The sequence below is a fragment of the Petromyzon marinus genome, chromosome 16 (assembly GCF_048934315.1).
Source record: "Petromyzon marinus isolate PM22_M1 ecotype Great Lakes invasive population chromosome 16, UKy_Petmar_22M1.pri1.0, whole genome shotgun sequence".
NCBI classification, from domain to species: Eukaryota; Metazoa; Chordata; class Hyperoartia; order Petromyzontiformes; family Petromyzontidae; genus Petromyzon; species Petromyzon marinus.
In genome coordinates this window covers 5839968-5867455 of record NC_133682.1, presented here as the reverse complement: position 1 = coordinate 5867455, position 27488 = coordinate 5839968, and the positions used below count along the sequence as shown (strand labels likewise).

The 27488-nt window shown below is 52.3% G+C and overlaps 2 protein-coding genes across 10 annotated transcripts in view; one reads left to right on the top strand and one right to left on the bottom strand.

Annotated features, from left to right (window-relative positions):
* Positions 1-3110, top strand: part of LOC116942934 (arf-GAP with Rho-GAP domain, ANK repeat and PH domain-containing protein 1-like) — a 55621-nt gene extending 52511 nt beyond the window's left edge. For 3 of the 5 annotated variants that reach the window (XM_032955410.2, XM_076067447.1, XM_076067446.1), the window contains one exon: positions 55-3110. In XM_032955410.2, the coding sequence (XP_032811301.1) occupies positions 55-768 (714 nt within the window). In that variant the 3' untranslated portion in view covers positions 769-3110. The remainder of the gene's footprint in view (positions 1-54) is intronic. The other 2 variants (XR_012941810.1, XM_076067449.1) reach the window with 2 other exon arrangements.
* On the bottom strand, positions 1344-27473 carry LOC116942935 (uncharacterized). Of its 5 annotated transcripts, none has more exons than XR_004402867.2 (20): positions 27107-27473; positions 24043-24143; positions 22940-23009; positions 21722-21852; positions 20458-20546; positions 19903-20002; positions 17630-17673; positions 17162-17239; positions 15873-16069; positions 15188-15252; positions 14323-14429; positions 12965-13076; positions 10811-10910; positions 8857-8981; positions 7997-8129; positions 7591-7683; positions 7112-7229; positions 4811-4901; positions 3244-3437; positions 1344-1480 (listed from the first exon to the last, which is right to left on the bottom strand). XR_004402867.2 is itself a non-coding variant. In XM_032955416.2 (20 exons), the coding sequence occupies exons 1-20, from the start codon at positions 27309-27311 to the stop codon at positions 3363-3365; spliced, it is 2001 nt and encodes a 666-aa protein (XP_032811307.1). In that variant the 5' UTR covers positions 27312-27473; the 3' UTR covers positions 3114-3362. The 5 variants fall into 5 exon arrangements, 4 of the variants coding, with proteins under 4 accessions (XP_032811307.1, XP_032811306.1, XP_032811308.1 ...); XM_032955416.2 differs by lacking the exon at positions 1344-1480 and adding an exon at positions 9688-9727 and having other exon boundaries at positions 3114-3437; positions 8970-9021; XM_032955415.2 differs by lacking the exon at positions 1344-1480 and having other exon boundaries at positions 3114-3437.
* Positions 27474-27488: the final 15 nt, after the last annotated feature.

Below are 27488 nucleotides of genomic sequence, written 5' to 3'. Positions count from 1 at the left end.
AATGCAGGTGTAATTTTTCAACTCAAACTTTTCATGTTAATTTGTTTTTCTCAGGAGAACCCAACTGCGGACGAGAGGAGGCCCGAGCTGGACGAGCCCTCCCTGGCCGCACCGTGGCCCCAAGAGAACGACAGAGCCGCCGCGCCCCCCGAGCCCCGCCCGGCCCTCGCGCCCCCCTCACGTCAGGACCAGGTGGCCGCCAGCGCGACCCACGCTCCTCTGCTGCCGCCATCCTCCCGTCAAGGCAGGGTAACGGCCTCCCCGGCCCCGTCCCCGCCGCCGCCGCCGCCGCCGGGCCTGCGCCCGCAGCACAAGGTCCTCGTGCCGAGCCCGGAGCAGTCGCAGCAGGTCGAGTGTTCGGCGTCGAGCGAGCCGCGCCAGGCGGGTCGGGCCTCGCCGGTGACCCCCGAGCCTGCTCAGCAGGCGCCCCCCACGCCGAAACCGCGGCAGCAGCTCGCGTGGAAGTCGCCGCAGCGGGGCACGCCCGTCGCCCCCGCGCCGTCCGCGCAGCCGGCGGGCGCCGGGCCGGGACTGAGGACGGCGGCGGTCGCGGCCCAGACGCCCTCCGCCGAGCCGCTCAGCCCCGTGTGGCCTCAGGCCTCGGGGCCCAGGATGGAGAGGCACGATTCCGTGAAGCTCAACGGTCAGTTAGCGATCGACCCGGTCACCGCCCAGAAGAAGAACTTGCACTTTAACGTGATGCACGAGCTGAGCTCGTTCCTCAAGCAGACCGTGGACCTGGAGAACGTGGAGAGCAGCGAGGCGTGACGGCGCCGTCCGCGCCCAAGCGGCGGGTCCGTGCCTCGGCTCCTCTCCCTTGTTGTGGTTTTTTTTTTTTTCAACGATCCGGCTTCGTCCTCTTCGCCTCGCAACCACCGCCCTCGGCACCGCGCGGCTCTTGAGACGTCGCGAGGCAACGACGCCTTGAGGTGGGCTTCCCCTCGGGCAGTCGTCGTTTGGTCGTCCAAGCAACGCCACTGCAGGACGCATTCGAACGTCGAAGCCCAGGACAATGAAAGTGTGGCCCACGGCCTTTTTCTGCGGGAACAGACAGTGGCGTTGTTCTCCCGTCGGATGCGGTGCGAGGTACTTTCTCCCAATGCTGCGGGTGTGCATCTCAAGACACTCTTGTGCACCGGAACGAAAAGCACGCGTCGCCTTTTGCGTAGCAGAACGGCAGCGAGCGATGCATTTTTGTACGAGGAAAAAAATAGCACGCGGTGCCGTCACAATAGCGGTGTCTGTTGCAGATGCACCCCCAGCGGTGGGGGGTTCAAGCGGACCCCGGTTAATGCTCCAGTGCTGTGAAGTTTCCTCCGCATTGCGTGGCTTCGATATAGTACCTTGGCAAAACTCCCTGCGGTTATATCGCGTCGCCATACTTCGCCGTGCCGGTCAGCGTGGATTTTGTTAAGGTGGCCTTCCGGGTTGGGGCACACGGCCGTGGTGCCGGGCCCACAGAGAAACGTCGCCCACTCGCCTGTTTTAGGTGCACACAAAAAAACACGAAGAATCCCCACTCCCCCACACAGCCACGTGGCATAATTATAGAGTGTGAGGGCAAAGTGCTGTTAGCAGGCACCTGCTAAGGACCGGCACGTCGCACGAGGCATTGAGTGTAGCCAGTGTCACGCCCGGCCCACCGTAATCCGCCCCGCGCTGACGTTCACACGCTCCATCACCGTCCACCGATGTTACCCGTGGCCAGTCAATCGAAGGTCGTCGGGTGCGCAACACCGCAGTGCCCCCCCCTCCCCTCCCCACCACTGCGCCGCCAACTCCACTCGTCAATTTATTAAGACACCGACGCTGCTACTGCTGCATGGAACTTGCCCACCTCTCTCTGGCGATGAAGGTCGTAGCCCAAACAGGTGGCACTTTTGATGAAGAAAAAAAAAGTGTCTGGAATTTAGTTAGTAATTTTTGTTAGTTTTCATCGCACAGGGTTAAACCATTCTGCGCGGAGATTTTGAGTACTCGTTGGGGTACTTTGGTCCCTACGCTGCAGGGTTGGCGCAGTGGTGACACTCGTGTCGCACAGCAAGAGGGGAACCTGGGTTCAATTCCTGACCCCGGGTGCCTTTCTCTGTGAAGTTTGGATGTTCTCCCCCCCTGTTTTGCGTGGGATTGCTCCGGGTTCTCGAGTTTCCTCCCAGAGCTAAAAACATTCATTGGTGTTGGCCAAACAGCCCAATGTAGCAGGACCCTCCTGACAAAGACTCTTAGGACTCAGTGTCTTTTCCTGGGTGGATGGATAATTGGGTTATTTTTTAATGGCCAAAGATCCCAATGTAGCAGGAACTTACGGGAAAAAAATAGTACTTTGAGACTCGGTGAGACTTGCCTGGATATATAAAAGTACATTTTATACGAATCAGGGACCCTCGCTATGGCCACGCGGCTTTTCATTTATCACGGAGCAAAACAATAAAGGCCAGTTTGGCCCCACATAACCTCTGGCAAACGCTTATCGGTAACAGACAATAACACGGCGAACAGTAAAATACGGCACAAACAGGAGACGAGCGGAAACAATATGGTGTGCCGGGTAGCCGTAGGCAATGGAGGGCAAAGTTACAATGATCGTGCTGCCAAGTGCCAACTGCTTTGGCCGTGCCATCCTGAACATTGGGGCCAGGAGTGGCCACTGTCCAGCGTGTACTGCCCACCATACCGAATGCCAAACCCACCGACGCAACGGTGAGTAGGCAAAACGTGTTCTATTACAATTTCTTTTTGCCAATAAGCTGAGATGGGTTCAAGTCGTCTGGCACTTGGTTGTGGCCATGAGCCTAACGTTCGGTTGACAAATCTGGACGTGTGCAAGTATGCTGATTGTAGCATAGCCAGTCTATTGGTGTGGAGTGAGGGTTTATGTAAAAAATGTAAAAATAGTTAATAACTGCCGTTTCTTTCCCGACGTGTTTAATACTGTACTAAATATGCTCGCTTTTTTACCGGTTTTTTTAAGAGACTTTTGCGCCGTTTTGTGACGCTTAAAAGAGAATTTCTTTCGTGATCGCCGTGACATAATTTTTTTTTTCTCTCTGTGTCATGCCCCCTCCCCATTTTCTTTTCTACGAAAAACAATAAAACGACACAAAAATCTCGCCAGCGGTCCCAAGCACCTTTTATTTATCGTCATCGCGAGCCGTCGTCTCTTCAAAGCCACCGGGGGGCACAAAAGAAAAATCTTAGAGAACGGGATTCCTTGAAATTATTTGTAAGGAACACAAAACAAACCGAGGAAAGGGCACGACAACGCTCGCCCGCCAGCCCGTCGGCCGACCCGGCGGTTGACGGCGCGTTTCTCTTCAAATCGCCAGGGGCGGCGGCTTTCACGCTCTCGCCGCCGTCCGCTCTCATCTCGCCATGTCCTTCAGCTCCGGGAGGTTTCCCACCTTCAAGTCGAGCAGCATCTGGCCGAGAGCTTTGCCCTGCAAAGGAACGGGACGGGCGTGTCGCTCGCCTATGGGTTTTCCAGGATCATACCCGCGTGTTGTTGGGCGCAATGTCCGACGTTTCGCTCCGCGCGCCAGGAGGAGAGAATCTCGACACGCAGGTGCGACCCCACCACCCGCCAAACAATCTCCGGGGAGCTACACTGCTCGTCGATTGGCCGGGAGATGAACTAGAACTGCTTTTTTGCGTTTAGTTGAGCACAGCTGGCTACGCGGCGTGCGAAAGAAGTTCAACATCCACACATTCTACGCGTTGCACGTGCGTCCAATGACCAAACCGCCTGGAATGTGCCCAGAGATCGGAGAGCAAGTAGCGCCAAGCCTGGATTAGTGCTTGGACCACGATACGAACAGGCCGTCGTGGCCAGCTGTGGGGGCTACGTGGTTGGGCAGCGGAGGTTCAGCTTCGGCAAGGCTCGTTTTTGTCCTGCGCTTCGGTGTTCTCGCATCAATGCGCTCCCCCCGCCATCGCCAACCCGTGCCGACTGATGGTGGTGGTGGTGAAATATGGTGGGAATGAAAAAACGACCAAGCCATGACTAAACGGCATGGGGTGGCCCATCGCCCAGCGGTGGATTGGCGAAAGGGCCGGTGCGCGTGCGTGCGTGTGGCACGCTGGGTCCACCGTTCCGCCACTAGAGCAATGACCGAGCTTTGCGAGCGCACACTTGGATGGCTTTCCACACGCGCCACACACCCGGCGACCTAGCTATAAAATTATTGCTTGGCGGTTTAACCTTGAAAAATCCCATTGGGTTCATCACCAAGGTACCAGACATGAGGTTACCTGGGTTCACCCCCGGGGTGTGTGTGTCTATGCGTACGCGACTTTGTGAACCATTGTGGGGTTTAACACGTAGGCTTTCGCAACCAATATTATCCATAAGAGGATTTTTTGTGTTAGATCGCGTAAACATAAATGTGTCGTTAAAACCCGCCACCACCCGACACAGCCAACTAGTAAGGGTTGTCACGTAAACAGAACGTGGCCAATTCGTCACTAGTACAGCACTAACCGGTGTGTTGGAGAGCCAAGCGACAACATTTACAATCCGTGCTGCGCTACGAATACATCGACCCCAGTTCCGACTCCCGCTCAGGATCAATAAATGGTGGACTGGTTATGGGCCTCCCCTAGATCAACTCGGCCTTAAAGTAGACATCACCACTAAGCAGACAAAAGGCGGCCAGGCGTGGTGCTGGAAATCTACCCCCATGTGCCGTACTGGCCTTCGTTAAGGTGCTCGCTCACAGCACCTACCCCCAACAGTTTCTTGAGGCTATACACGGGGGTGGGGGGGGATCTCTGTGTTTGTGTGCGGAAGAGCGGCCCGGAGCCACGTTCCCACCTGGGGGTCGCTGCGGAGTGAAGTGATTCCTCCGCCGCCCAGGGCCTCCCGCAGGACGAAGTTCAGAGCGTGGATTCCTGGCAGCTCATACCTGCCCGGGGGGGAAGAGGGAGAAAGAGACAATGAGGAGGATGGAGGGCAGTGGCTGGAGGAATCGGGATGATGATGATGATGGGTGGGGTGGCAGTTGAGGGCAGAAGGAAGAACGGTAAAATATCAGTGATCGCACTTTGTTTCGTGATGCGTAGACCAAGCACAATTGCGGTTTATATGCAAAAATATATGAAATTACGGACGTTTTGTCAGGACAGAACAATGCGTCTCACAGAGCTGTGCGGTGCTATGTGGCAGAGGACGGCCACGGAAGAGATTTTTCACCGAAAAATCCTTCAGGTGCCATTTTTATTCTTTACACAGTGACGGCTGCACCCTCGCACATTCCCCCCCCCCCCCCCCACTCGGAAGGTGGTCGCATTCAGTCAAACCGATACAGTCAATTCTGGAACTTGGCCAAATGAAGCGCATAACCAAACTTTAAAATACATTTTTACGTTGCGGCTATTGGGTGACCGGGCTGAGTACCATCGACTCTCGCGAGCCCAGGTTTAATCACGGACGGCCGAAGCCTGAATTCGAACCCTAGATCTCAGCGGAGCCGGCTCGGAGCTCTCGCGTTTGAGCCACCCGGGGGACTCGACCAACTTCCCCTCTGTTAGGCCTTCGGTGGCAGCAAAGCGATCCGACTACCTTCGAAAATATGTTAGCACAGTTTGTATGTATGTTGAACTTCTTTTGCGCCGTACGTAGCCAACTGTGCTAATTGGAGGTGTCCGTGGGCTAGGTTTCTCCATCCCAAGCAAAATGTTTTTCTAAAAAGGTGCATCTGATGTTGGCCTCAGAGAAAAAGAGATTCATATGAGCAAACTTGCATCTATTCCGCTCTGACCGCCCCCCCCCCCCCACCATCATATCACGACAGCCTCCAAGGGCGGCCCCGGGTTGAGAGAGCATAGTCCCCTTAGCGAAAAAGAGCCACATGTCACAGGGTAAGTGAAACGCACAGCCCTGTTGAAGGTTGCGTGGCGGATTAAGCTGCCGCCAAAACCTGGGCCCAATTACGCAAGTTGCCATAACCCCATAACAAGCAAACGCGGGCTGCACTGTACAAACCGTGCCGGTCGGACAGTTTTCGCTTTGTGTCTATAGGAGTGGAGGTATGCGTCGTCGCGTGCTCAATTTCTGCTCGCAGATTTCCCCAAAAAGACTTCTGCAATTTTTTTGCTAAAAATGTACTTTGCGAATTGTTTCGCACGGCACCAGTATTTCGTCGTGGTTTTAATTTCCCCTGGCATAAAAAAAACCTCGCTTAAACCGGCGAGTTGGGAAATTCGCCACAGTCGCTCTCATAGTCACAAGGAAGCTTGATGGCCAGGTCAGGGCACCAAGCCATCCCTGGGCCACAGCACTGAGTGGGTGGGGGGTTGGTGGTGAGTGAGTGGGCGTTGAGTGGACGTTGAGTGGGCGGGTGGTGAGTAGGTGGGTGGGCGGTGAGTGTGTGGGTGAGTGGGTGGGTTGGTGGGTGGGTGGGTGGGTGAGTGAGCGGGTGGGTGGGTGAGTTGGTGGGTGGGTGGTTGAGTGGGTGGGTGGTTGAGTGGGTGGGTGGGCGGGTGGTAAGTGGTTTGGTGGGTGGGTGAGTGAGTTGGTCGGTAAGTGGGTGGGTGAGTGAGTGAGTGAGTGGGTGGGTGAGTGGGCGGGTTAGTGGGTGGGTAGGTGGGTGAGTTGGTGGGTGGGTGAGTGGGTGGGTGGGGTCGATGGGTGAGTGGGTGAGTGGGTGGGTGGGTGGGTGAGTGAGTGGGTTGGGGGGCGAGTGAGTGGGTGGGTGGGCGAGTGGGTGGGTCAGTGGGTGGGTGGGTGAGTGGGCGGTGGGTGGGTGGGTGAGTGGGCGGTGGGTGGACGGTGAGTGGGCGGTGAGTGGGCGGTGGGTGGGTGAGTGGGTGGGTGAGTGGGTGGGTGAGTGGGTGAGTGGGTGAGTGAGTGGGTGGGTGAGTGGGTGAGTGGGTGGGAGGGTGGGCGGTGAGTGGGTGGGTGAGTGGGTAGGTGGGCGAGTGGGTAGGTGGTGGGCGGTCACTGGTAGTGGGTGGTGGGTGGATGGGTGGGTAGATGTAGGGTGGTTGGGTGGATGAATGGTGGGTGGGTAGATGAATGGTGGGTGGGTGGATGAATGGTGGGTGGGTGGATGGTGGGTGGATGGATGGTGGATGGGTGGTGTGTGGGTGGTGGCGGGTGGGAGAATGGTCTCGCCTGCTCACGGCTGGGCCCGACGCTCCGTTGCCGAGGTGCTGGAAGTATTTTTGCACGACGCTCACCGTGAGTCGCGCCTTGAGGTAGGGGTAGAGTGCTGGGTGCCGCGCGATCACCCCTACAGGCACGACGACGAGGTTACGTGATGATGCGTCGATTCACTTTTTAAACGCACGCAACGCGTGCACTGAATGGTACGCGCGAGCATTGTTTACAATTTTGGCAAATAACGTGAAGGTGCTTTTAACGTGGAGGTTTTTGCAACAAATATTAAATTGATTAAAAAAATATTTTTTTTTTATGGGTTACATCGTGCTGGATTGCACGCCACATCCATCATAGCCACCAGCGCCCGGCTAAACCCTCAAGGACGTCATGAAGACTGGACGCAAAACGCCCAAGCTACAGACCGTGTCGTCGCATCGCTGTTTATCAGACATTCCCCGTGTGTCCGGGCAGTGGGAGTGACGTGTGCGCACCGATGTTAACCGTGTCGGCCTTGTCGCCGCTCCTCGTCAACGCCAGCTCCTCCAGTCTGTAGCTGTGCGAGCCCCCGGGCAGCTGTGCCTCGCCTGCTCAGGGTTTCATAAACAGACGGAAGCGTGGCTGGGTAAGCAGCTGCGTAGGTAGAAATGAAGTAAGCGGATGGGCGGTTGGGTGGGTGGGTGGGTAGGTCAGTAGGTAGGTGGTGGTCGAATAGAGCGATTCACGGATTAGTCAGCGGATAAGCGGGTGGACGGGCTGTGGTTTGAATGGGCGCGTGCTTAAACCGATGGGTGGGTGGGAAGATGCTTGGGTAGATTGGTAAGCAGGTAATTAGGTAAGTAGATAATTGTGTGGGTGAGTGAGTGAGTGAGTGGTTGTGTGCAGGTCGCAGTTACTGGCCGGACGACGACGAGGAGGAGGAGGAGGAGGAGGCGCCCTCTTGCGCCGTCTCGTCCGGCACTGCCGAGCCGCCGGGCTCCGCCGCGTCTCCCGTGAACGTCTCCACGTGAACGCCGTTCAGGCTGAGGTCCACCTGCTCAGAGAGACGCGAGCGACAGCCACGGTGCGCCGAGCCCAAGTCAATGCGCAGCGGGTCTCCCCCACGAAATATCCGTTCGCCTACAGTAACAGTCATTACCCCCATACCTATTGGCGTCCTAGGATTAAGGTTAAGGGTTAGTGTTTGGGGTTTTCGGTTCATGATTAGGGTGTATGGGTAGGGGTGTCGGTATGGTTTGATAAGTGGATTAGGATTTCGGTGTTTTGGATTGGGGGTAAGAGCTGGAGGCGAGAGATTTGTGTTATTGGTTAGGATTATGCATTTGGTTATTGTTTCGTAGTTAGGGTTATTAGTCATGGATTAATGCAGGGGTTAGGGGTAGTGCTTGAGTTACAATTCGGGGTGAGGGGTCTAGTTATTGCTTCAGGTTCATGTTAGAGGTTTGGGTAGGGGTTCAGGATAGGACAATGCTTAGGCATTAGGGCCACATTGGTTTGGATCTCTGAGTATCCAAAAAGTAAAATGAGCAACTGTTTCACATGTAAGTTTGGACGTTGCTCTTAAAAATAAAGGTTTCAGTTGACAATTTACGGATAAACGTAAATGCAACTAAAAAAAATGTCGTCACGTAAATATATGGGGGCACAAATATCCGTATGCAACACCGCAATTCCTGAATACCGGTGACGAGTGTGAATAAACATTCATTTCTAAGGAAACAAACATTCGGGAACAAAGAAAAATATTTCATGACACTCGCCTTAAGAGGCGCTCGCAACACAGCACCAGCCCCAACAACAGGATCCGTCACCGACGATGGAGCCCGGTGTGGACTGCGCGATTGGGTTTTTCTTTCTCTATGTATAGCCTCACCTTGGTCTTGTTCTTCGGATACAGAAAGGAGAAAAGTTTCAGCACTGGGGATCTGCAAATCGTAATGAAGAGACAACCAATTAGGTCTGTGGCAGCAGAGCCTCTTCCAGTGTCGCCAGCAAGGCTGGCACGGAAATAAATAGCAAACACATTGCACTGGATCCATCACAGATGATTTTTTTCTAACCTACGTGACTTTACCGAAAGAACCAAAGAGTATGGATTCCCTTCGAATCCAGATAGGCTATTATTGTTGGACCAGTGATAGGTAACATTTGCCACACGTCACTGTGGGTTAATGCAGGGCTCCAATACGGTCCCTGGGTAGGTATGTAGGCAGGGACATAGGTGGAAAGGTCAAATGTAAAATACCCTGTGACGTCAATGTGATAGGTGCCAGTGTGTCCAATTTAGCCTACTGAGACACCACAAATGATTGTAAATACTTTCGCGTATCGATGACCACAGCTGGATGGAGGCCTTACCATGCCGTATTAGTCACGAAGGGGTTGTTTCACCATACCTCACCATGCCAGTCTGTAAGGGGTTGGTGAAAGTGTGGGGGAGCCCAGGCCCGGCTCGGATAGCAATCGCAACGGACGTTAGAGCTGCGGCCGGGAGTTCAACTCAGGTCAGCGGGGCTCGTATCGCAGTGCGCTAATTGCTGCACCACCACTCCCCCCACCATCAGACACACGCACACACACTGATCACTTACATTTTGGGGCGTCCGCCGACAATGCCAGTCAGTCCTGGAGCTAAAAACAAAGACAAAAACAAAGACAAAAACAAAGATCCCCCGTATAGTTTTAACAGACTGTTGGGGCAAGTGCTGTTAGCGAGCACCTATGCAGGCCGGCACCGCACACGAGGGGGTGGGTGGCCAGCACCACGCCTTTGTCTCCCCAGTGGCGATGTTTACACGCTGCACCAGGCACTAGTTTGAGTCTGAGTCGACCTGGGGGGTGGCCCAGGACCGGTTCAAATATTCGTCACGGATGTTGGTCGCGAGCGGGAATCGAACTCGGGCCGCCAGGTTCGTAGCGCAGCGCGCTGACCACTACACTACACTCACACGGGCAACAATGACACTGATATCAGAGACCAGACAGACGTTCCATATTGACTACTCGTGCTATGAGTACTCATTTACAGAACAGGGTGGTGGGGGGGGGCAATGTGGTTGCGGTTTGTGAGGGTGAAAGAGCTTTTTTATTAATGATAGATGTAACTGAATCTCGTGCTAAAGAACCGATATTTGTTCTTACGATTCAAAAACGGTGCATGGGGGTGGAGGAGTGGTGGTTGCACGGTGATGTAGCGCAATTCTCTCCGAACCTGGCGACCCGGGTTTGATACCTCGGTCAGGGCTAACATTAGTGGCAAGTAACAGCTGAGCCGGTCACCAGCCACCTCCTTCGCCAACCCGCACTGACCAGCGTGGCGAAGTATGGCCAAACGACCCCCATGGCTGACATCATCATACGGCATAGGGCGACGCATCAAGATAATGACACAAATGTTGTTATGATATCACTATGTCATGTTATCATTAGCGACCTCAAGCTGCTACGTTCAGCGCAACGGTTTAAGAAAAACTAAAATTGTTCGTATCAAATCACAACCACTGAATCGCAAGTCAGTGCAAAGTGGTGGGCCAGTAGTGCGCAGTGCGGCACAATCCCTTGTTGTAGTACTCCAACGCTCCCGACGTCTCACGCTCCGCGTCGCCACCAACCCGCCTTCATCCAGCGGTGGATTGGCAGACGGCCTGCGGGGCCTAGGCCCGTGGGTATCAGGCCGCAGCCGCCAGGCCGTGGGGCCGCAGCGCCGCGTCGTACCCATGCTGGTGCCCGCCGAAGCGATCTCCATGCGGAAGAGCTCCAGCGCCCTCTTGTGGCTGTGGCCCACGGACATCCACAGGGCCACGTCCCTGGGACCCTGGCGTGACGATTCGACCGTTCGGGGGGCGGGGGGAGAGGAGGGATAGGGGTGGTATGGTACACTGGGGGCATCGAGTCGTCGGATTAAAATCGAATCTTGCATTCACGATACCAGGTCATCAAACGGTGCGCGTGTGGTAACCAACGGTTCTCAAGGTGCGCGTGTCTGCCGTGGGTCACAACAACGTTCCGCGAGTACGCGTAACTTGTACGTCTAGGTACGTTGAACTTTTGTTGCACCGGACGTAGCCAACCGTGCTAATCGGAGGTACCTGCGTATATGTGATCGATCAATTTTATTTTTTGCATGCACACGTGCGACGCCTTTCTGGCACAAATCTACCACTCAAAGCACCATCGCATTAATATTCAAACTAGAGGCCAACCGAAACTGAATTTCTGGTTTCGGCCGAAACCGAAACCAGAAACCGAAAGTTAAAAATTTACTTTCGGCCGAAACCGAAAGTTTAACTTCACTTTCGTCCGAAACCGAAACAAAAAGGTATATAACCGAACTTACCGAACACAAGATTTATTAAATATGTCATGATGCAATGCTACTTTAATGAAATATAAATCTAGAACTAATCATTCAGAGCCTGCAGTAAGAGTCGCTAAATATAAAATCTTTAGGTGTTACTTACTTAGTAATTATATCCAAACAAACGAATGTTGTAGTAAAGAAACAACAGTTTTTTCCGCATTCAGCCAGACAGGCTGCCCCGTCTGTTGACCGGTCGTACAGTAAAACCTTGGATTGTGAGTAACTTGCTCTGCAAAATTTTTTTAAGAAATATTAATTTGATAAACGAGCGAGGGTCTTGCAATACGAGTAGTACGTATACGCTTTGTACTGCCGAGCGTCACGTGATCACAACTGATATACGAGTGCTTTGGATTACAAACACGTTTCCGGAACGAATTAAACTCGCAATCCAAGGTTTTACTGTATATACATTAGCAGACCATATTTGCGGCTGTAACCTCGCTCCCAAGCTGCTGCTGCTGACGTGTGTGTGTGTGTGTAAGTGTGTGTGTGTTTGCAGCCTATCGCATAGGATTGCCTAGCGCCGACTGACCGACCGTTAGGCAGAGTGATAGACGTAGCACTAGCATTGTATTCTAAAAATAGATCTTCGGTTGACGAATGACCGAAATTTTGATTTAAAGCTTTCGTGACTGCAGGCATTCATATTCTTGGTTCATTCGGTAAAGTCACGTAGAAGGTAAACAATAAAATAATAAAAATATAAAACAATAAAAATTATCACGACGTTTCGACTGCAACACAAGCAATCGTCATCAGGTGTGAAAACCACAGCAAGAAAATTTGAAAAAAGTGGCTACTTTCTTCAAAATTTGTATTGTTTCATATTTTTATTATTTTATTGTTTCCCTTCTACGTCACTTTACCGAAAGAACCAAGAATATGAATGACCGAAAGTCAATGTCAGTTTCGGCCGAAACCGAAACCAGACCAAAAGTTAAACATTTACTTTCGGCCGAAACTGAGAGTATGCCGAAAGAGGTCACTTGCCAACTTTCGGCGCCGCAACCGAAATTCGGTCGGCCTCCAATTCAAACATAAAAATAGAAAATTCCATACGAGAACAAATATATACTATCCATCTGAAAGTAACCCCCTCCACGACAATCTCGACAGGATATACACCCACAAAACTGGTAAAAATCGCAATAAAAATTTTAAGATTTTAAAATGTATGCTATGAAAAACCATGAAATAATGAAACTGCAATCTGTACTTGTAGCAATATTATCATTTAATCACTGTTACCTCACACGATCGTGAGAGATGGCGAAGGCTTGTGGGAGGCTTTCACCCAGCAGTGGATTGATCATGACTGACGATGATGGCTGCGTTTCACTATCTAAAATAGTTTTCTTGACAATGAGACCAGTTTGAAACCTAATGTGTCGTCTAAAGATCTCTTCTAAAAAGCATCTTAATGCTATATCTGCAGTACTCTTTGTGCGATGACGTCATTTGTTAGTTGTTGTTGTTATCATCCATAGGGCACTGCGAGTTCTCACCCCGTCGGGCCAGCTGCGTGCGTGTGGCCCATACGTGTCCTCGGCTCCCAGCACCTGCACGTGAACCTTCGAGAAGTCACTGAGCCCCAAATGCTTGAAGATCCTCCGAGCCCTTCATTCAGGATTGAACATCCATGAAAGAGAAGACCAGAACATTTTTTTGCCACAACGGGCTAGGCCTCCGTGCAGCCAAACGTCACCGTTTTTTTCAGCCAAGCTCTGAAGGTGGCTCAAGATAGCAAACCTCCCTGTGTATATCTATGGGACCTTTTTGCCGGTATCCAAGACGACGAAAAATAAGAATATGTTTTACTTGCGTTGTCTATGTACTGTTTGCCTTTTGGTCTTCTCTGGTTTTAAAACTGTTGAGACAAGCCCACAAAAGAAGGCTGTCTCTGGTGTAGGCCAATCCGTTTCAAAGACAATGCATATATTATCATAACAGGTTTGTTTGCATGTTCACCACAAGTACGTGTGGTTAATGCAGACTTAATGCCCTGCAAAAGGTATCTATTTGCTATTTGAACATCTTAACACCTCTTGTTTAATTGCCAGAAATGGTCAAACAAATTCTTATTTTTCACCGCCTGTGTATGTTTTCGTGATCGTGCTGTGTATCTCCCTCCCGCGGCGTTGTTGTTCGTATGTACGTTGAACATCTTTCGCACCGCACGTAGCCAACCATGCTTATCGGAGTTGCCGGGGAAAAGGACAACATTGTCCGACGCTTTGCTCCACGTGCTGGGAGCTTCTACAGGTTTTCAGTTCCTACAGAAAGCTGCGGAAGCTCCCAGCACGCGGGAGCGAAACGTCGAACATCGCACCGAAACGATACGCGGCACAACATGAATAAATGCATCGGAGAGCTAAGCTAATACCACGCCGGAGATACCGTGCCAGCGTCGCTGAGACCCCGAGTTCCAATCTGGGTTTTAACCGCATGCGATTAAATCGGGTTCTCAAAGCTGGCAAGGTAATGGTCTGGGACCTCATGAACAAATGGCTGCACAAAAAAAAGAACACATCGTGTCAAACAAGGTCTCCGCTCAATTGCAAAAAATCTCCATCTCCGAGGTCCTAGAAAGGAGTCAGCTTGACCGACACGTGAAGAACGCCTCCGTAGCGTGGCATGTGAACGGGGGCAGGGAGCCAACAGCACGGAGGGCTGGTGGGGGGGGAGGGAGGTCCAGAGCAGCACAAGAGAATGAGCGACCTCCCACTGAGCGATCGAGGATCGAGGGCTGAAGGAGGACCGAGGGCTGCGAGTCAGAGGGCGCATCATTATTGGGGGGGGTTGGTGGTGGAAGGGGGGGAGTAACTAATATGTTCGGCTCACCGACGCGGAAATCCGCGCCCACCTTTTGAGGATGGCGTCGGCCGTCCTCCGGGCCTTCTCGGCCGCCCGGGGGCCTCCGATGGGGCACACGGCCGTGGCGCGGAACCCGTCGAGGAATGTCGCGCTCACCTGCGTCGGCAGAGGCACGCACGCGGACGAAAGACTCTGCCCCTCGTGGCCAAAAACAGACCGGTCGGACAAGTGCTGTGAGCGCCACACCACCACCTCTGCACAACGAGGTGGTGGTGGTGTGGCTAGCACCGCGCCACGCCTGCATCTGTCAACCCTGCCGGCGCTGACGTTTACACACCTCGCCAGGTACTCTCTTGAGGCCGAGTTGACCTAGGGGAAGCCCAGGAGCGGTTCATTCGTAACTGATGTTAACAGTGGTCGGGAATAGAAGCCAGGTCGCCAGGTTTGTAGCGCGGTGCGATAACCACTACGCCACCACTGGGGCAAGTGCTATTCGCGAGCACCTATGAAGGCCGGCACGGCACACGAGGGGGTGGGTAGCCAGCACCTCGCCTGGCCACTTTTGTCTCCCCAGGGGCGGCCCAGGGCCGGTTCAGATAATCGTCGCCGATGTTGACTACATATGCGCGCACACACACACCCGTATACACGCGCATAAATACGTTTCGCTATCTTCTCCGCAAACTTCACCTCCAGCTGAAGATCCCAACAAATAGTTAATTGCATTTTTAAACAGAAATATTTTTTTAACAAGAGAGGAGAAAATCAAACTTGATATTTTGGTCGATGGCCTTACTTCCGGGCGTTTACTGGGCCACAACGTTCTGTGCCGTGAGGTTCTTGGGACAATGAGCCGAATCCCCGGCGTGACTTTAACCCGGCCGCGTGTCGCTCGTCGCCGTCTCACGCCTGACCTTGTAGGACGGTGACGGCGGTGACCCCTTGGCTCCCCGCACCAGCACCGCGCCGCCTTCCACACCTGAGCGAACAGGAGGGGCCCTCCCGGCAGTCAACAAACAACGCTCCCTCCCGGCAAACAACGCTCCCGGCAAACAACGCTCGCGGCAAACAACGCTCCCGGCAAAACAACGCTCCCTCCTGGCAAACAACGCTCTTGGAAAATAACGCTCCCTCCCGGCAAACCACGATCCCGGTAAAACCACGCCCCCTCCCGGCAAACAACGCTCCCGGCAAAAATGGCAAGCAGCCATTACGGCGGAGAAGCAGCGGGGCGGGGGGGGGAGGGAAGACGGCAAGGAAGATGGCCCGCAGGCCAGACGCGGGCCGCTGCTTCGCTTCAATTCACACGGGCCCGCAAACACCTCGAAACAACCCGAAAACGACATTCATCCGGCACCGCAAGAGTACCGGAGGGGGGGGGTGGGCGGTGAAATATTTGAGCCTGGCAACCGTCACCGTTAATAACGTTGGCACGTCAGAGTCGCTTCTGCCTCTCTGTGTAAGGGCCCTCTTGCACAGAGAGGCAGAATTGGCCGGGCCGTGTGCGTGCGTCGACGTGGCACTCGCTGAGGAAGAGGGGAAAGAGGACGAGGAGCAGGAAAAAGCCGTAGGAGTCGGTGAAGAACGACGACGACTGACCGGGCAGCTCGGTCAGCGTGACCTCGGAGAAGTCGCACGTCACATCGGGCAGCAGATATCTCCGCGGGTCGCCCACCTCGTACACCAGCTGCTCCGACACCGTGCCGGGCGACACCAGGCCGCCCGTGCCGGGGGGCTTGCTCACCGTGAAGCTTCCGTTGGCCGAGCACTCCACCACCGGGTAGCCGATGTTGTCCCTGCGGAGGAACCGTGCCACACAGCGGCGCACGCGGACTTGGGGGGGGTGGGGGGGGGGGGTACCGGTGTGCGTGCGGAGGAGGTGGGGTGGATGGGACAGTCGCGGATGGGCAGGGTAAACAACCCGCAAGTTTGGAATACAACGCTGCGAACGACGTCGTCGATGTAATTCGGCAGGAATCGGGAAGAGGAGGCAGCTGTGGCTGGGGGCCACGTGTTTCGGATGGAGAGGGACAGGTGACTAGAGATTGGTGACTAAGGGGAAGAGAAGACCTAAAGCCCGTTGGTGATCAGAGTTTTTATTTTTATTCTTAATTTTATTTTATTTTTTCACCTACGTGACTTTACCGAAAGAACCAAAGAGTATGGATCCTTGCAGTCACGAAAACTTCAAATCTAGAGTGATCAGAGTTATTTACTCATTTGTAACGCTGTGCAGTTTTTGTGAATTCAGAAGAGCGGGGAAACCACAAAACAAGTGGGAAGGCAGCCAGAAGTGACGCCAACAATTGCCCAAGCTCTGCGACCCTATATTTTGCATGTTTCGCGAACTACATTGATGTGGGAGGAAAACCGGAGCGCCCGGAGAAAACCCGCGTGTACGAGGGGACAACACTGCATACAGACGGAACGGATGGAGTCCACATTGGATATTCCGCCTTCTGCTTGGCAAGGGGAGATTCCCAACATTTGTGTGATCCACCAACCCTTGCCTCCACGGCGCTGGATGACAGGCCAAGGGAGCCACCAACACACACATCCTGAAGAGACTGTGCAAGTGCGATCTCCTCCTGCAGGACGTATATGTCCGTACGTATGTTGAGCTTCTTTCACGCCGTACGTAGCCAACCGTGCTAATCGGAGGTGCCAGGGGAGAACAACAAACTAAACACAAAAAGCAGTTCTAAAGAAATTAAGTTTTCAGTCTAGATTTTTTTTTTAAAGGACATGTCGACTGTGCATCAGGATGAGATTGGGTCTTGACTTTGCTACCGCTACGAGATCCAGAAGCAGGGAAGGAAGCGAAAGTGAGGTGTGGTGACATCACCAGAATTGCCTGCGGTGACCTCTTGACCTTGACCGCGTCTTACCAGTCTGGGATGGTGTGCCAGTCGGTGTATATTCCACCCGTGCACTGAGCACCACATTCAATCAGATGCCCTGCCAGGCTGCAACAGTCAAAAGCACAAACACGTGGGGGTAAATATGCAATGTACATGCTAAGTTTTGCCACAGTTACACATCAACAGATTTAATTTACAGAGGATTGTTTTTAAACATTCTGTATGTATATGACGGAGCGATTAAATCGGATCATGCGTGAGACGTCGAGTGTATTGTTACATCGCTGGGACGTGAGAGAAGGTGGCAGCTTGTGGAGGCCTTCATCCAGCAGTGGACTGATGGTGGATGACGATGTATAAATGGTGCAGAATATTGCACTACATAAGATCCGTGAGAGATGACGATGGCTTGGCGATGCCTTCATCCAGCGGTGAATTGATGACGGCTCGTGATGATGATGATGATAATAATAATGACAGTGAGCAAGTCCTTACCTGCCTGCCGCAAGGAGGTCATAGTCTTGGGGTTTCCAACCAAACTGCAATACCAACAGCAGATTCTCAGGCATGGTGAAACATTTAACAATGCTGTAAAGTACAGACCAGCCAAATAACCCCCCCCGCAAGCTGACCTTCACCAACCTTGTTCAGATAGTGGACCATGTGTGCTTTATTCAAGTAACCCTACAATTGCCACGCAGCTGAGCGTCTGAATGTGCAGGCCTCACTTACCGTCGCCTGTTTCAAGCTCTGCCCTTTACAGGCCACAGTTTCCCATGTCGGGCAATCTTGCGACGGTGCTTCGACTAAACTTGCAATCTCCCATCCCACCAGTGCCGGATTATCCTCGTAGCAAAAGTAGCTACATATGCTACGGGCCCCGCACTTTCAAGGGCCCCGCGCTAAATGCTATCAAGCTATAAATTCCGGTTCAGTGATTCTGCACTTGCTCTATTACTATAGTACTATACCGCCTTCCACTTTTATGAACTGGGTGTTTAAGGTTATGGATTTGTCGTATTATCTGGCTGTAAAGCAAATGAGAAAATAAAATACATTTACTATGCATGTAAAAAAATTAGTGTTTTAATATTTGTGTTTTTTTTTCTTCATTTAGAGCCCCACTAGCTTAACCCGGCACTGCTGCGAGAGCGTCTAAACCGCAAAACGCACACGACGCCTGCCTGCCCCCGCAGTGGACGTCTAGGTAAACTCCCGTGACGTAACTCGCTAGAGAGTAGGCCAAGTGGCGTGCCCGGGCGTCATGGTCAAACTTTACCACATTCGAACACAAATGACCCACAAACTACTCAATTGGAATCTAACGCAAGCAATCGTTGCCCCACCTACTGCAAAAACAAACAAAAAAATTGGCAGGACACTCCTGAAAGAGTATCGTGAGACTCGGTGAGGCTTCCTTGGGTAAGCAAGCGGAACAATAATAATACAAATAATAATAAAACTACTGTGGTGTGCAGTGCAGACGATGTTTATGGCCGTGATCGTGATGGTAAATCACATCACATCATCACGCATCATCGGCTAATTCTAGGCATCTAACGATGCATCCACCGATTGATTCTAGGCATCTAATGATGCATCCACCGATTGATTATAGGCATCTAACGATGCATCCACCGATTGATTCTAGGCATCTAATGATGCATCCACCGATTGATTCTAGACATCTAACGATGCATCCACCGATTGATTCTAGGCATCTAATGATGCATCCACCAATTGATTCTAGGCATCTAATGATGCATCCACCGATTGATTATAGGCATCTAATGATGCATCCACCAATTGATTCTAGGTATCTAATGATGCATCCACCGATTGATTATAGGCATCTAACGATGCATCCACCGATTGATTAAAATCGTAAAATCGATCCGCAAGCTCCCCACATATGCAGTGAATTACGAGTATAATAACAATAATGCGTTATTTATAATTCATACAAAATCTTTATAATATTATAACTCGTACAGACATGGCCATGTTGCTTCAATCACCTGTCCACCCGGCAGCGTGAAATGAGTAACACCACAGCAAAGTCCATCGGCAGCGCCGTGCGAGTTTGGTTTAAAGTGTGGATAGCTCCCCACCTCTTGCTCGAGCGGAGTTCCCACAGGGGCTGCACCGTTACCTGTGCGCTAATTATCTGAGAGCTCGCCATTTGGGCTGAAGGGGGGAAGCAAATAAATCTACGGGAACGAGACAGGTAAATTTCGATTTAAAGCTTTCGTGACTGCAAGGATTCATCTTCTTTGGTTCTTTCGGTAAAGTCACGTAGAATGAGAATAAAATAATAAATTGATATTTTATCAATTTATTATTTCATCAATTTATTATTTTATTCTCATTCTACGTGACTTTCCCGAAAGAACCAAAGAAGAGACAGGTAAAGTAAAAAGTACATATATATATCATTGAGAAACGATACAAACCAGCTAGCAATTTTTTTTTTAATAAATGCATGTCGAAGGTTTTCTCGAATCACGTCCCCAGAATTGTTGGCAAGTGATCAAAACGCCGGTGGAGGGCAGCTGCATGGTCACGCAGCTAAACGCCATCGGGAGCCGGGTGTGGGCGGGCGAGTCCGTCCGACGTCGTTTTAGAGGGCGCCTGTTTCGCCGCGGGTTTCTACCGGCTGGTGCGTTGATGGGCGAGGAGGGGGGTAGGGGGGACCGGCACGAGGTGTCGGCGGAGGGGGTTGGGGGGCGGGGGACCGCTGGGTGGTTCGGCGAGCCACGACGACGTACTTTGTGAATGAGAGGACCCAGCACCAGGGCGCTGTCCACGCACCTGCCAGTGATGACCACGTCCGCCCCGAGGTCCAGCGCCCGGCTGATTGGCTGCGCGCTGGGAAATTGAAACGCGGCACCTCACCACCGTGGTGCCTCCGTTCGGAAATTTCACAACTTACGTTGAGTGCGTCAATCGTATTCGCGTGCTTTATTTGAGCGTGCGGTTATGTTTTGGAAGGCACCAGTGATGGAAAAGTGCCAGCGATTGTCGAATTAATTTGAATGCTTGGCAATACTCCGGTCATCCTCGCAGCGGCGGCTTTTGGCTAAGCCATCGAACAAAGACGGTCACCGCATCGCGCGCTTTCAGATGCGCTTCTGCGGCCGTCTGGAACGCTCTTCCTTCCGACATTCGGAAGCCACTGGAGCGATGCACTTTTAAACCATCTATGTTGAAAACTCATCAGGTTTGTTGTCCTTCCCCCGCACCTCCGACAAGCACGGTTGGCTACGTATGGTGCAAAAGAAGTTCAACATACACACATACAATAAAGAGGCGATGGCAAATACCCCAGGTATGCGTTCATGCTGTAGACGGACTGTGGGAAGGGCGCTCCAGTGTCCAGGTCTCGTACTCCGGACTCTGCGATCGCCGCCTTCTGTACAATTAGAAGGAACGATGCTCGATTACCCAGGAGAGCCTCGCTGAGACACACGACTCTTTATCAGCAGAGTCCTGCTGTGTTTTTTGCAGGAGAGGGGTGCCGATTGCTGTGTATAATTTCGATTGAGTACATTTTGCGTGTCATTTTTTTCTTCTAATTCAGACCACGACGCCGGCGCACATCCGGATCCGCAGTATTGAACTTTAAGCTAGTTCAACAATTTTTATTTTACCAGGAAAGGCCCACTGAGCTATATATAGCTCTTTTTTTAGAAGCGACCTGGCCACAAATGATAGCTCAATGAAGTGGCTTATCACGTGCAATTTTATAGCAGCCAAATACTCCAAACGCATGTTGATTCTAAATGTGGAGGGAAATACCGTTAAGATCCGGGGAAAAATCCACGCGACCACGGAGAGAACACGCAAACTCCAAATATAGAGGCGTCAGAGTCGGGATCGAACCCACGACCACCTGTATACCAGGCGAGGTAGTTAACATCTCACCACTGAGGGGCCCCATTAATCAGGTTGGCCGCTGGATTCAAACCGTGCACCTCTGCAAGAAGTGGTAAGTGCGCTACCGCTGGGCCATATCATAATAACAGAAATACATTACTTGATTTCGAACAGATTAAAGCTATGATATTCAGTCATTGATTCAGCATACAAGGATTCGCCCACTTGGGCCACAATTGGATTCATGAATTGACCTTTGTCCCTTTGTCCCTTTGCATGTCCATTTGTGCACGTGTGCATGTATGCACGAGTGTATGTTGCATGCGGGTGCGTGCAATTTGATGTCCTGAATGCCCGTGGGTACGTGTGTGTGCGTGTCTTTATGTGACATTGAGGAGCGGTAACGTAGTGGTTAGCGCGCTGTGCTATGAACCCAGTGACCCGAGTTTGAATCCCGCTCACGGCCAACACCAGTAACAATTATCTTAACCTGTCCTAATGCCTCCCCTAGGTCGAATCAGCCTCAATTGAGTGTCTGGTGCGGTGTGTAAACATCGCTCACTGGGGGAGACAAAGGCGGCCAGGGGTGGTTCCTGCGACCCACCCCCTCGTGTGCCGTTCCGGCCTTCCTGGTTGCCCCAACAGTCTGCTAAGGCTACACAGGGGATCTTTGTCTTGGCGTGCGTGCGTGCGTGCGCGCGAGCGTCTCACGTGCTCCACGAGGTCGTCCCCCGACACGACGGCCACGCTGAGCTGCACCCCGGCCTTGGCGGCGGCCTCTCGCAGCGCCAGCGCGCACGCCTCCGGGTTCATGCCGCCCGCGTTGCTCACCACGCGCACGCCTGCGGCGTCGGCAAGGCGCGGCGGACACACGCGGCACGCTCGGCACACATCCCCGACGGAAGCTCGCGCGGCCGAGACGCCGCACGACCGCCAGCAGCCCAGCTACTGTTGTTGTGGCTGTCCGTCAGATGCATCGTCACTGTTACTGTCGTCATCACGTACGTATATGTACGTTGAACTTATTTCGCACACCGTGCGTGAGCCAATCCGTGCTAACCGGAGGTGCGGGTAAAGACACCAATCATCATCATCATCATCACTTCTTTTATTTCCCCGATTTGATCCGATTGCGAGATACAACAGGGTCATGTCGGGAGACCAAGCAAGCGTTTGTGTTAGAGGATGGTCTACAGCAGCGGATGTCGGAGAACTACCTCGGAAATCCCTTCAAGTGACCGCCGGTCCACACAGTAGAGGGCGGTAATTTCCCACCTGCCCCATGCAACCGAGAGCAATGTTTGTTACATGACGGTCAAATCAATGTCATCTGGAATTTCGCCAAATGAAATGCAGAACCCAAGGCAATGCTACGAAGTTTTTTTTTGTGCAGTCACTTGGTGACCATGCTGAGACCAACTCACTACGCTTGACAACCTGGTTTAATCGGTGGCAGATGAAATTGGATGTGAACCCAGGATCCCTTGAGCTCAGCACTCTGACCTCTAGGCCACCTCTATACCATCATCCCCATCATCACCATCGCCACCGCGATCATCACGCCTTCCTTAAAGAAATCTTTCGAAGTGCTGAACGCCCCATGAGCTAGAACCGTGACGGGCAACCCAGACGCGTTAAGTGGGCCACACGAGAAGCCCTCCTTCACCTCACTGGGCCGCAGGCTTGACGTCGTGCTCGTGCGCTAACCGTAGCCCCACGCGTCACCCGAGGCGCACGCAGACCAGGCCACCACCAGGGGCTCCACGGGACGCATGCCGCCCACTGGTCCCCACGTTGCCCACCACTGAGCTAGAAGCTTCGGTTCCCGAAGAACCCTCGGGTGCGTGGAGGCCAACGTCGGAAATCGTGGCGAACAACACGCGGTGCAACCTTAACTCTCGCTGGAGAGCTGCAATCCGAGCTCCTCACCCCTCTTGTGGATGTCTTTGATGAACGGAGCCATTGCAGCGTACACAAAGTCAGGCGTGTACCCCATGTTCTGGTGCAGCACACACACACACACGCAGGTGACACGTGACTGGTATTAATATTACAAAGAAAAAGATCCCCCATATAGACTTTACCATACTGTTAGGGCATGTGCTGTTAGCAAGTAACACTTATTAAGTCGGACGTGGCACACCCGGCCGCCTTTGTCTCCCCCGTGCTGATGTTTACACACCGCACCAGGTACTCATCATTTGAGGCTGAGTCGACCGACGGGAGGTCCAGGACTAGTTCAGATAATCGTCACTGATGTGTTGGCCGTGAGCAGTAATCGAAGGCGGGTCGCTGGGTTCGTAATAAATAATACACACACACAGGAGGACAGGTCGAGTAGTAGTAATATTACACCCGTACACACACACACACGCGTGGGGGTAGCTGAGATGATGAGCAGACAGGCACACAAAGTTGCAGAGCACGCCAATTGTGTTTCAGGGGTGACCCTTTGGATTCATGTTCAATGTCTGTGACATGGTACGGTGATACTGTGATGGCAGTGGTTGACAGGCATAAATAACGAACACAACTTAACACACTCATCAATAACGGGCCATTATGGGGTTTTTTTCCCCTTTTGGGGCAATGTTTAGAAATGTGACACGTACCACCAAACCCTTGCTTTGGTGAAATCCTACACCGTGAATTATATCCATCTATAACCTGCAAATTTCCCCCATCCCGTAACAATAATGTTAACGGTTTTTTTATCACCATCATGTCATGAGATGAAGCAGTCTCCATTCGGATCTCTGCAGCTCAATTCCATAGATATGGCTGGCTCCTTATCCGCATGAAGGGCACGCACTTGCAAGGCCCTGCCAATGTCAACCGAACCGACGTTTAAATTCTCTGGAGCTGGATTCGAGAACCCAAAGAGTCTCAGAAGGTGACATCTCAGGTGCCTCGTTCCCTGAGCTACCAGGCAGGCTACACCTCGCGATTATTTATGTATTTGATCAAATTCACTTTCACGACTGCCAAGTGCAGCCGGGATGTGCAAGGCGCACACGTTTGGGTGACCTCACCGGCGCCTTGCTCTTCGCGTTGGCCAGGAGGGACATGGTGATCTCGGAGAGGTAGTCAAACACCAGGAAGTCCAGCCGGCCGCCGTGCACCAGTTGCGGTACTGGTAGGTGGGGGGGGGGACACAAAACAAAGATGCCCCGTGTAGCTGTAACAGATTGTTGGGGCAAGTGCTGTTAGCGAGCACCTACGTAGGCCGACACAGCACACGAGGGAGTGGGTGGCCCGCACCACGTTCGGCCGCCTTTGTCTCCCTAGTGGCGATGTTTACACAGCGCACCAGGTACTCATTTGAGGCTGAGTCGACCTAGGGTAGGCCCAGGACCGGTTTCAGATAATCGTCTCTGGTGTTGGCCGCGAGCGAGAATCGAACTCGGGGCACTGGGTCTGTAGCGCAGCGTAGCAATAACTGCTACCAACATCAATCACCATTACGTGGGGGTGACGTCACCATGGCGCTTGTGCCAGGCTATGTGCATATTAAGGCCACGTGAAGTGTCGAACTCCCACTGGCAGGAGGTCACGGGGCAGAGCCAGGTGCCATGGGTTGAATCACTGAGATAACTGGCCGATGCACCACCTGTGCCCCCGACTGTGTCAACTTGCTGTGATTTAGCCACCCCGCGTTCTGCTCGTTGTTGTGAGTGTCGCTCCTCTGCCATCTATTGTTGCTGGAGGGCGACTGCCTCCAACTGCCCAGTAGTGTATTTCACGAGCCTCCTTAACCGCTACCCTACCACACACACACACGAAAACGCATGGCAGAGATATGTAAAGATATCAAAAATCTGGGAGGCTCAACTGGGACACACATGGTGAGCTGTCAGCCCCGCCCACTCTTGCAAAGCCACGCCCACTCACTCACTAGCCCTGCCCAGTGAGCGGTCGCATTGGTTTGACCTTGAGCCAGCCTACTGCTTATAACTCCCGGCTGATTCTGCCAAGTTTTAAGTTGAGGTTAATTATCAGTTTAACACGTAGGCTTTCGCGACCAATCTTATTCATATTAAAGGTTTTTGGGTTAGATCGCGTTTATTTATAAATGTGTCGTAACCCTCCACCACCCGACACGGCCAATCAGCAAAAAAAAGTGTCACGTTGACAAAGGACAAATAATTCACTACTTCAGCCCACCGGTGTGTTGAAGAGTTAATCCACATTTACAGTTTGAGTACGACGTTTCGCTGGTAAATACATACAGCATCATCAAGCAATTCGCCATTCTGGCGAATTCGCCATTCTGGCGAATTCTGGCGAATTGCTTGATGATGCTGTATGTATTTACCAGCGAAACGTCGTACTCAAACTGTAAATGTGGATTAACTCTTCAACACACCGGTGGGCTGAAGTAGTGAATTATTTGTCCTTTGTCAACGTGACACTTTTTTTTTGCTGATTGGCCGTGTCGGGTGGTGGAGGGTTACGACACATTTATAAATAAACGCGATCTAACCCAAAAACCTTTATTATGAATGAGGTTAATTATGTTTAAAGGGATGGGGAGCTCAAGAGACCACGTGAGCCCCATTTGCAAGCGTGACCTGAGTCGACGAAACAATAAAGTACAATACTGTACATCAAAAACAGCCGATAGAAATGAAAGCAAAAAACTATCACGTGAGAAATCTAAAAAATATTGCACGCACGTAAATCAACGTTAAATCACGAACTGATCAACATGCAATGGCACTTAAGTTAGCGAAACGTTGCAAGGGAATCGAATGCAATTGCAAGTGACAGTGCCGCGCGCGACTAAGATAGCCCTGACTTTTGCAAACCTCTCAAAAGATATCGCAAGCTAGCACAACAGGGCGTGCGTTGACATGTTTACCGATCATCAGGTGCGTGAAAGCTCGTTGCTTAAACGTGACAATGAGCTGCAGCTAGCGTGGCTTAGTGGTTTTTTTTACTTTCGACAAGTCTGGATTGTGTCCAGGGACTGAAACTGGGTTGGAGTGAACTGGGTGAGAGGTGACTAACTCTAAATCAGGGTCACAACATTGCAATCTGTGGCTACACTTTACCGCGTGCATTATAATTATAACAGCATATCAATGCCCTGTGTTTCTCTAGGATAGCCACACCGAGTCTCCAATACTTGCTTATTTCTAAAACAAAAAATCGCGACTTAAAACTTTCGTGACTGCAGGAATTCATTGTGAGTTTTTTTATGTATTTAATATATTTTTATATTTTCCTTTTAATTATTTTATTTTATATCTACGTGACTTTACCGAAAGAACCATAGAATCATAATAATCATCGCATTGCTAATTGCTACACGGTGGTGAATGCGGCTGCATCGTGGGGGGGGGGGTGGGGTCACAACTTCAACAACCGCCGTTCACCACCAAGTCAACCACGGCGCTTGTGCCAGGCTAGGTGCACTTTGAGGCCACGTGAAGTGTCGAAGACCCAGGTGCCCACGGGCTGACGGGCTGAGATGATTGTCTGAGTGCACCAACTGTGCCAACTCTCTCGAGTTTTAGCCGCTGGTTGTTGTTGTGAGCGTCGCTCCTCTGCCCTCCGTTGTTGCTGGAGGGCGACTGCCTCCAAGCCACAACCGCGCACGCACACGAATCGAAACTCGATCGATCCCACCACCACCACACCACGATCAGTGGGAAGTGTGGTGAACACGCAAGTGGCGTACGAAGCGACATCAATTCGTGGAAGCAGCAGCAAAAGCAGAAGCAGCAGAAGAAGTAGAAGAAGCAGCTGCTGACGCAGCAGTAGAAGCAGCAGTAGCAGCAGCAGTAGAAGCAGCAGTAGCAGCAGCAGTGGAAGCAGCAGCAGTAGTAGAAGCAGCAGTAGCAGCAGCAGTAGAAGCAGCAGCAGAAGTAGTAGAAGCAGCAGTAGCAGCAGTAGAAGCAGTAGTAGAAGCAGTAGCAGCAGTAGAAGCAGTAGCAGCAGTAGAAGCAGCAGCAGAAGCAGCAGCTGACGCAGCAGCTGACGCAGCAGTAGAAGCAGCAATAGAAGCAGCAGTAGCAGCAGTAGAAGCAGCAGTAGCAGCAGTAGTAGCAGCAGCAGTAGCAGCAGCAGTAGAAGCATCACATGGCAAGGTACCTGCGGTGGCCGTGTCTCCCCAGAACGCGGACGCGCAACCGACGCGCAGCGCTGCGTCGTCGCTTCCCCATCGAACCCCGGGCCACGGGGCCCCTGGGGCCCCACTGGGGCCCTGGCTCCCGAGGGGGGCCCTCGCGCGCCACCGAGGACAGGCGACCCCGCAGCACAAAGCTCTCGCTCTCCGAGGGGCCACAGCACACAGCATGACCGCCTCTGTTGTTTCTGTTGTTGTTGCTGCTGCTTGCTGGTGGTGGTGGCCAAAACAACTGTGGACTCCTCCTTCCTCTCCCACGTCCTTCCGACCTTCCGCCTCCCTCCTTCTGGTGCTGCCCGCCTTCACACCCGTCGAGGGAATGGGGATTGCGCCCTCTACTGGAACGAG

Coding starts and splice junctions, on each gene's coding strand:
- LOC116942935 (XM_032955415.2), bottom strand. CDS start 27,311: ATGCTGTGTGCTGTGGCCCCTCGGAGAGCGAGAGCTTTGTGCTGCGGG. Junction 21,853..22,939: donor CAAAGACATCCACAAGAGGG/GTGAGGAGCTCG, acceptor CCGACGCCGCAG/GCGTGCGCGTGGTGAGCAAC. Junction 10,911..12,964: donor CACGCAGCTGGCCCGACGGG/GTGAGAACTCGC, acceptor TCGTCACGCCAG/GGTCCCAGGGACGTGGCCCT.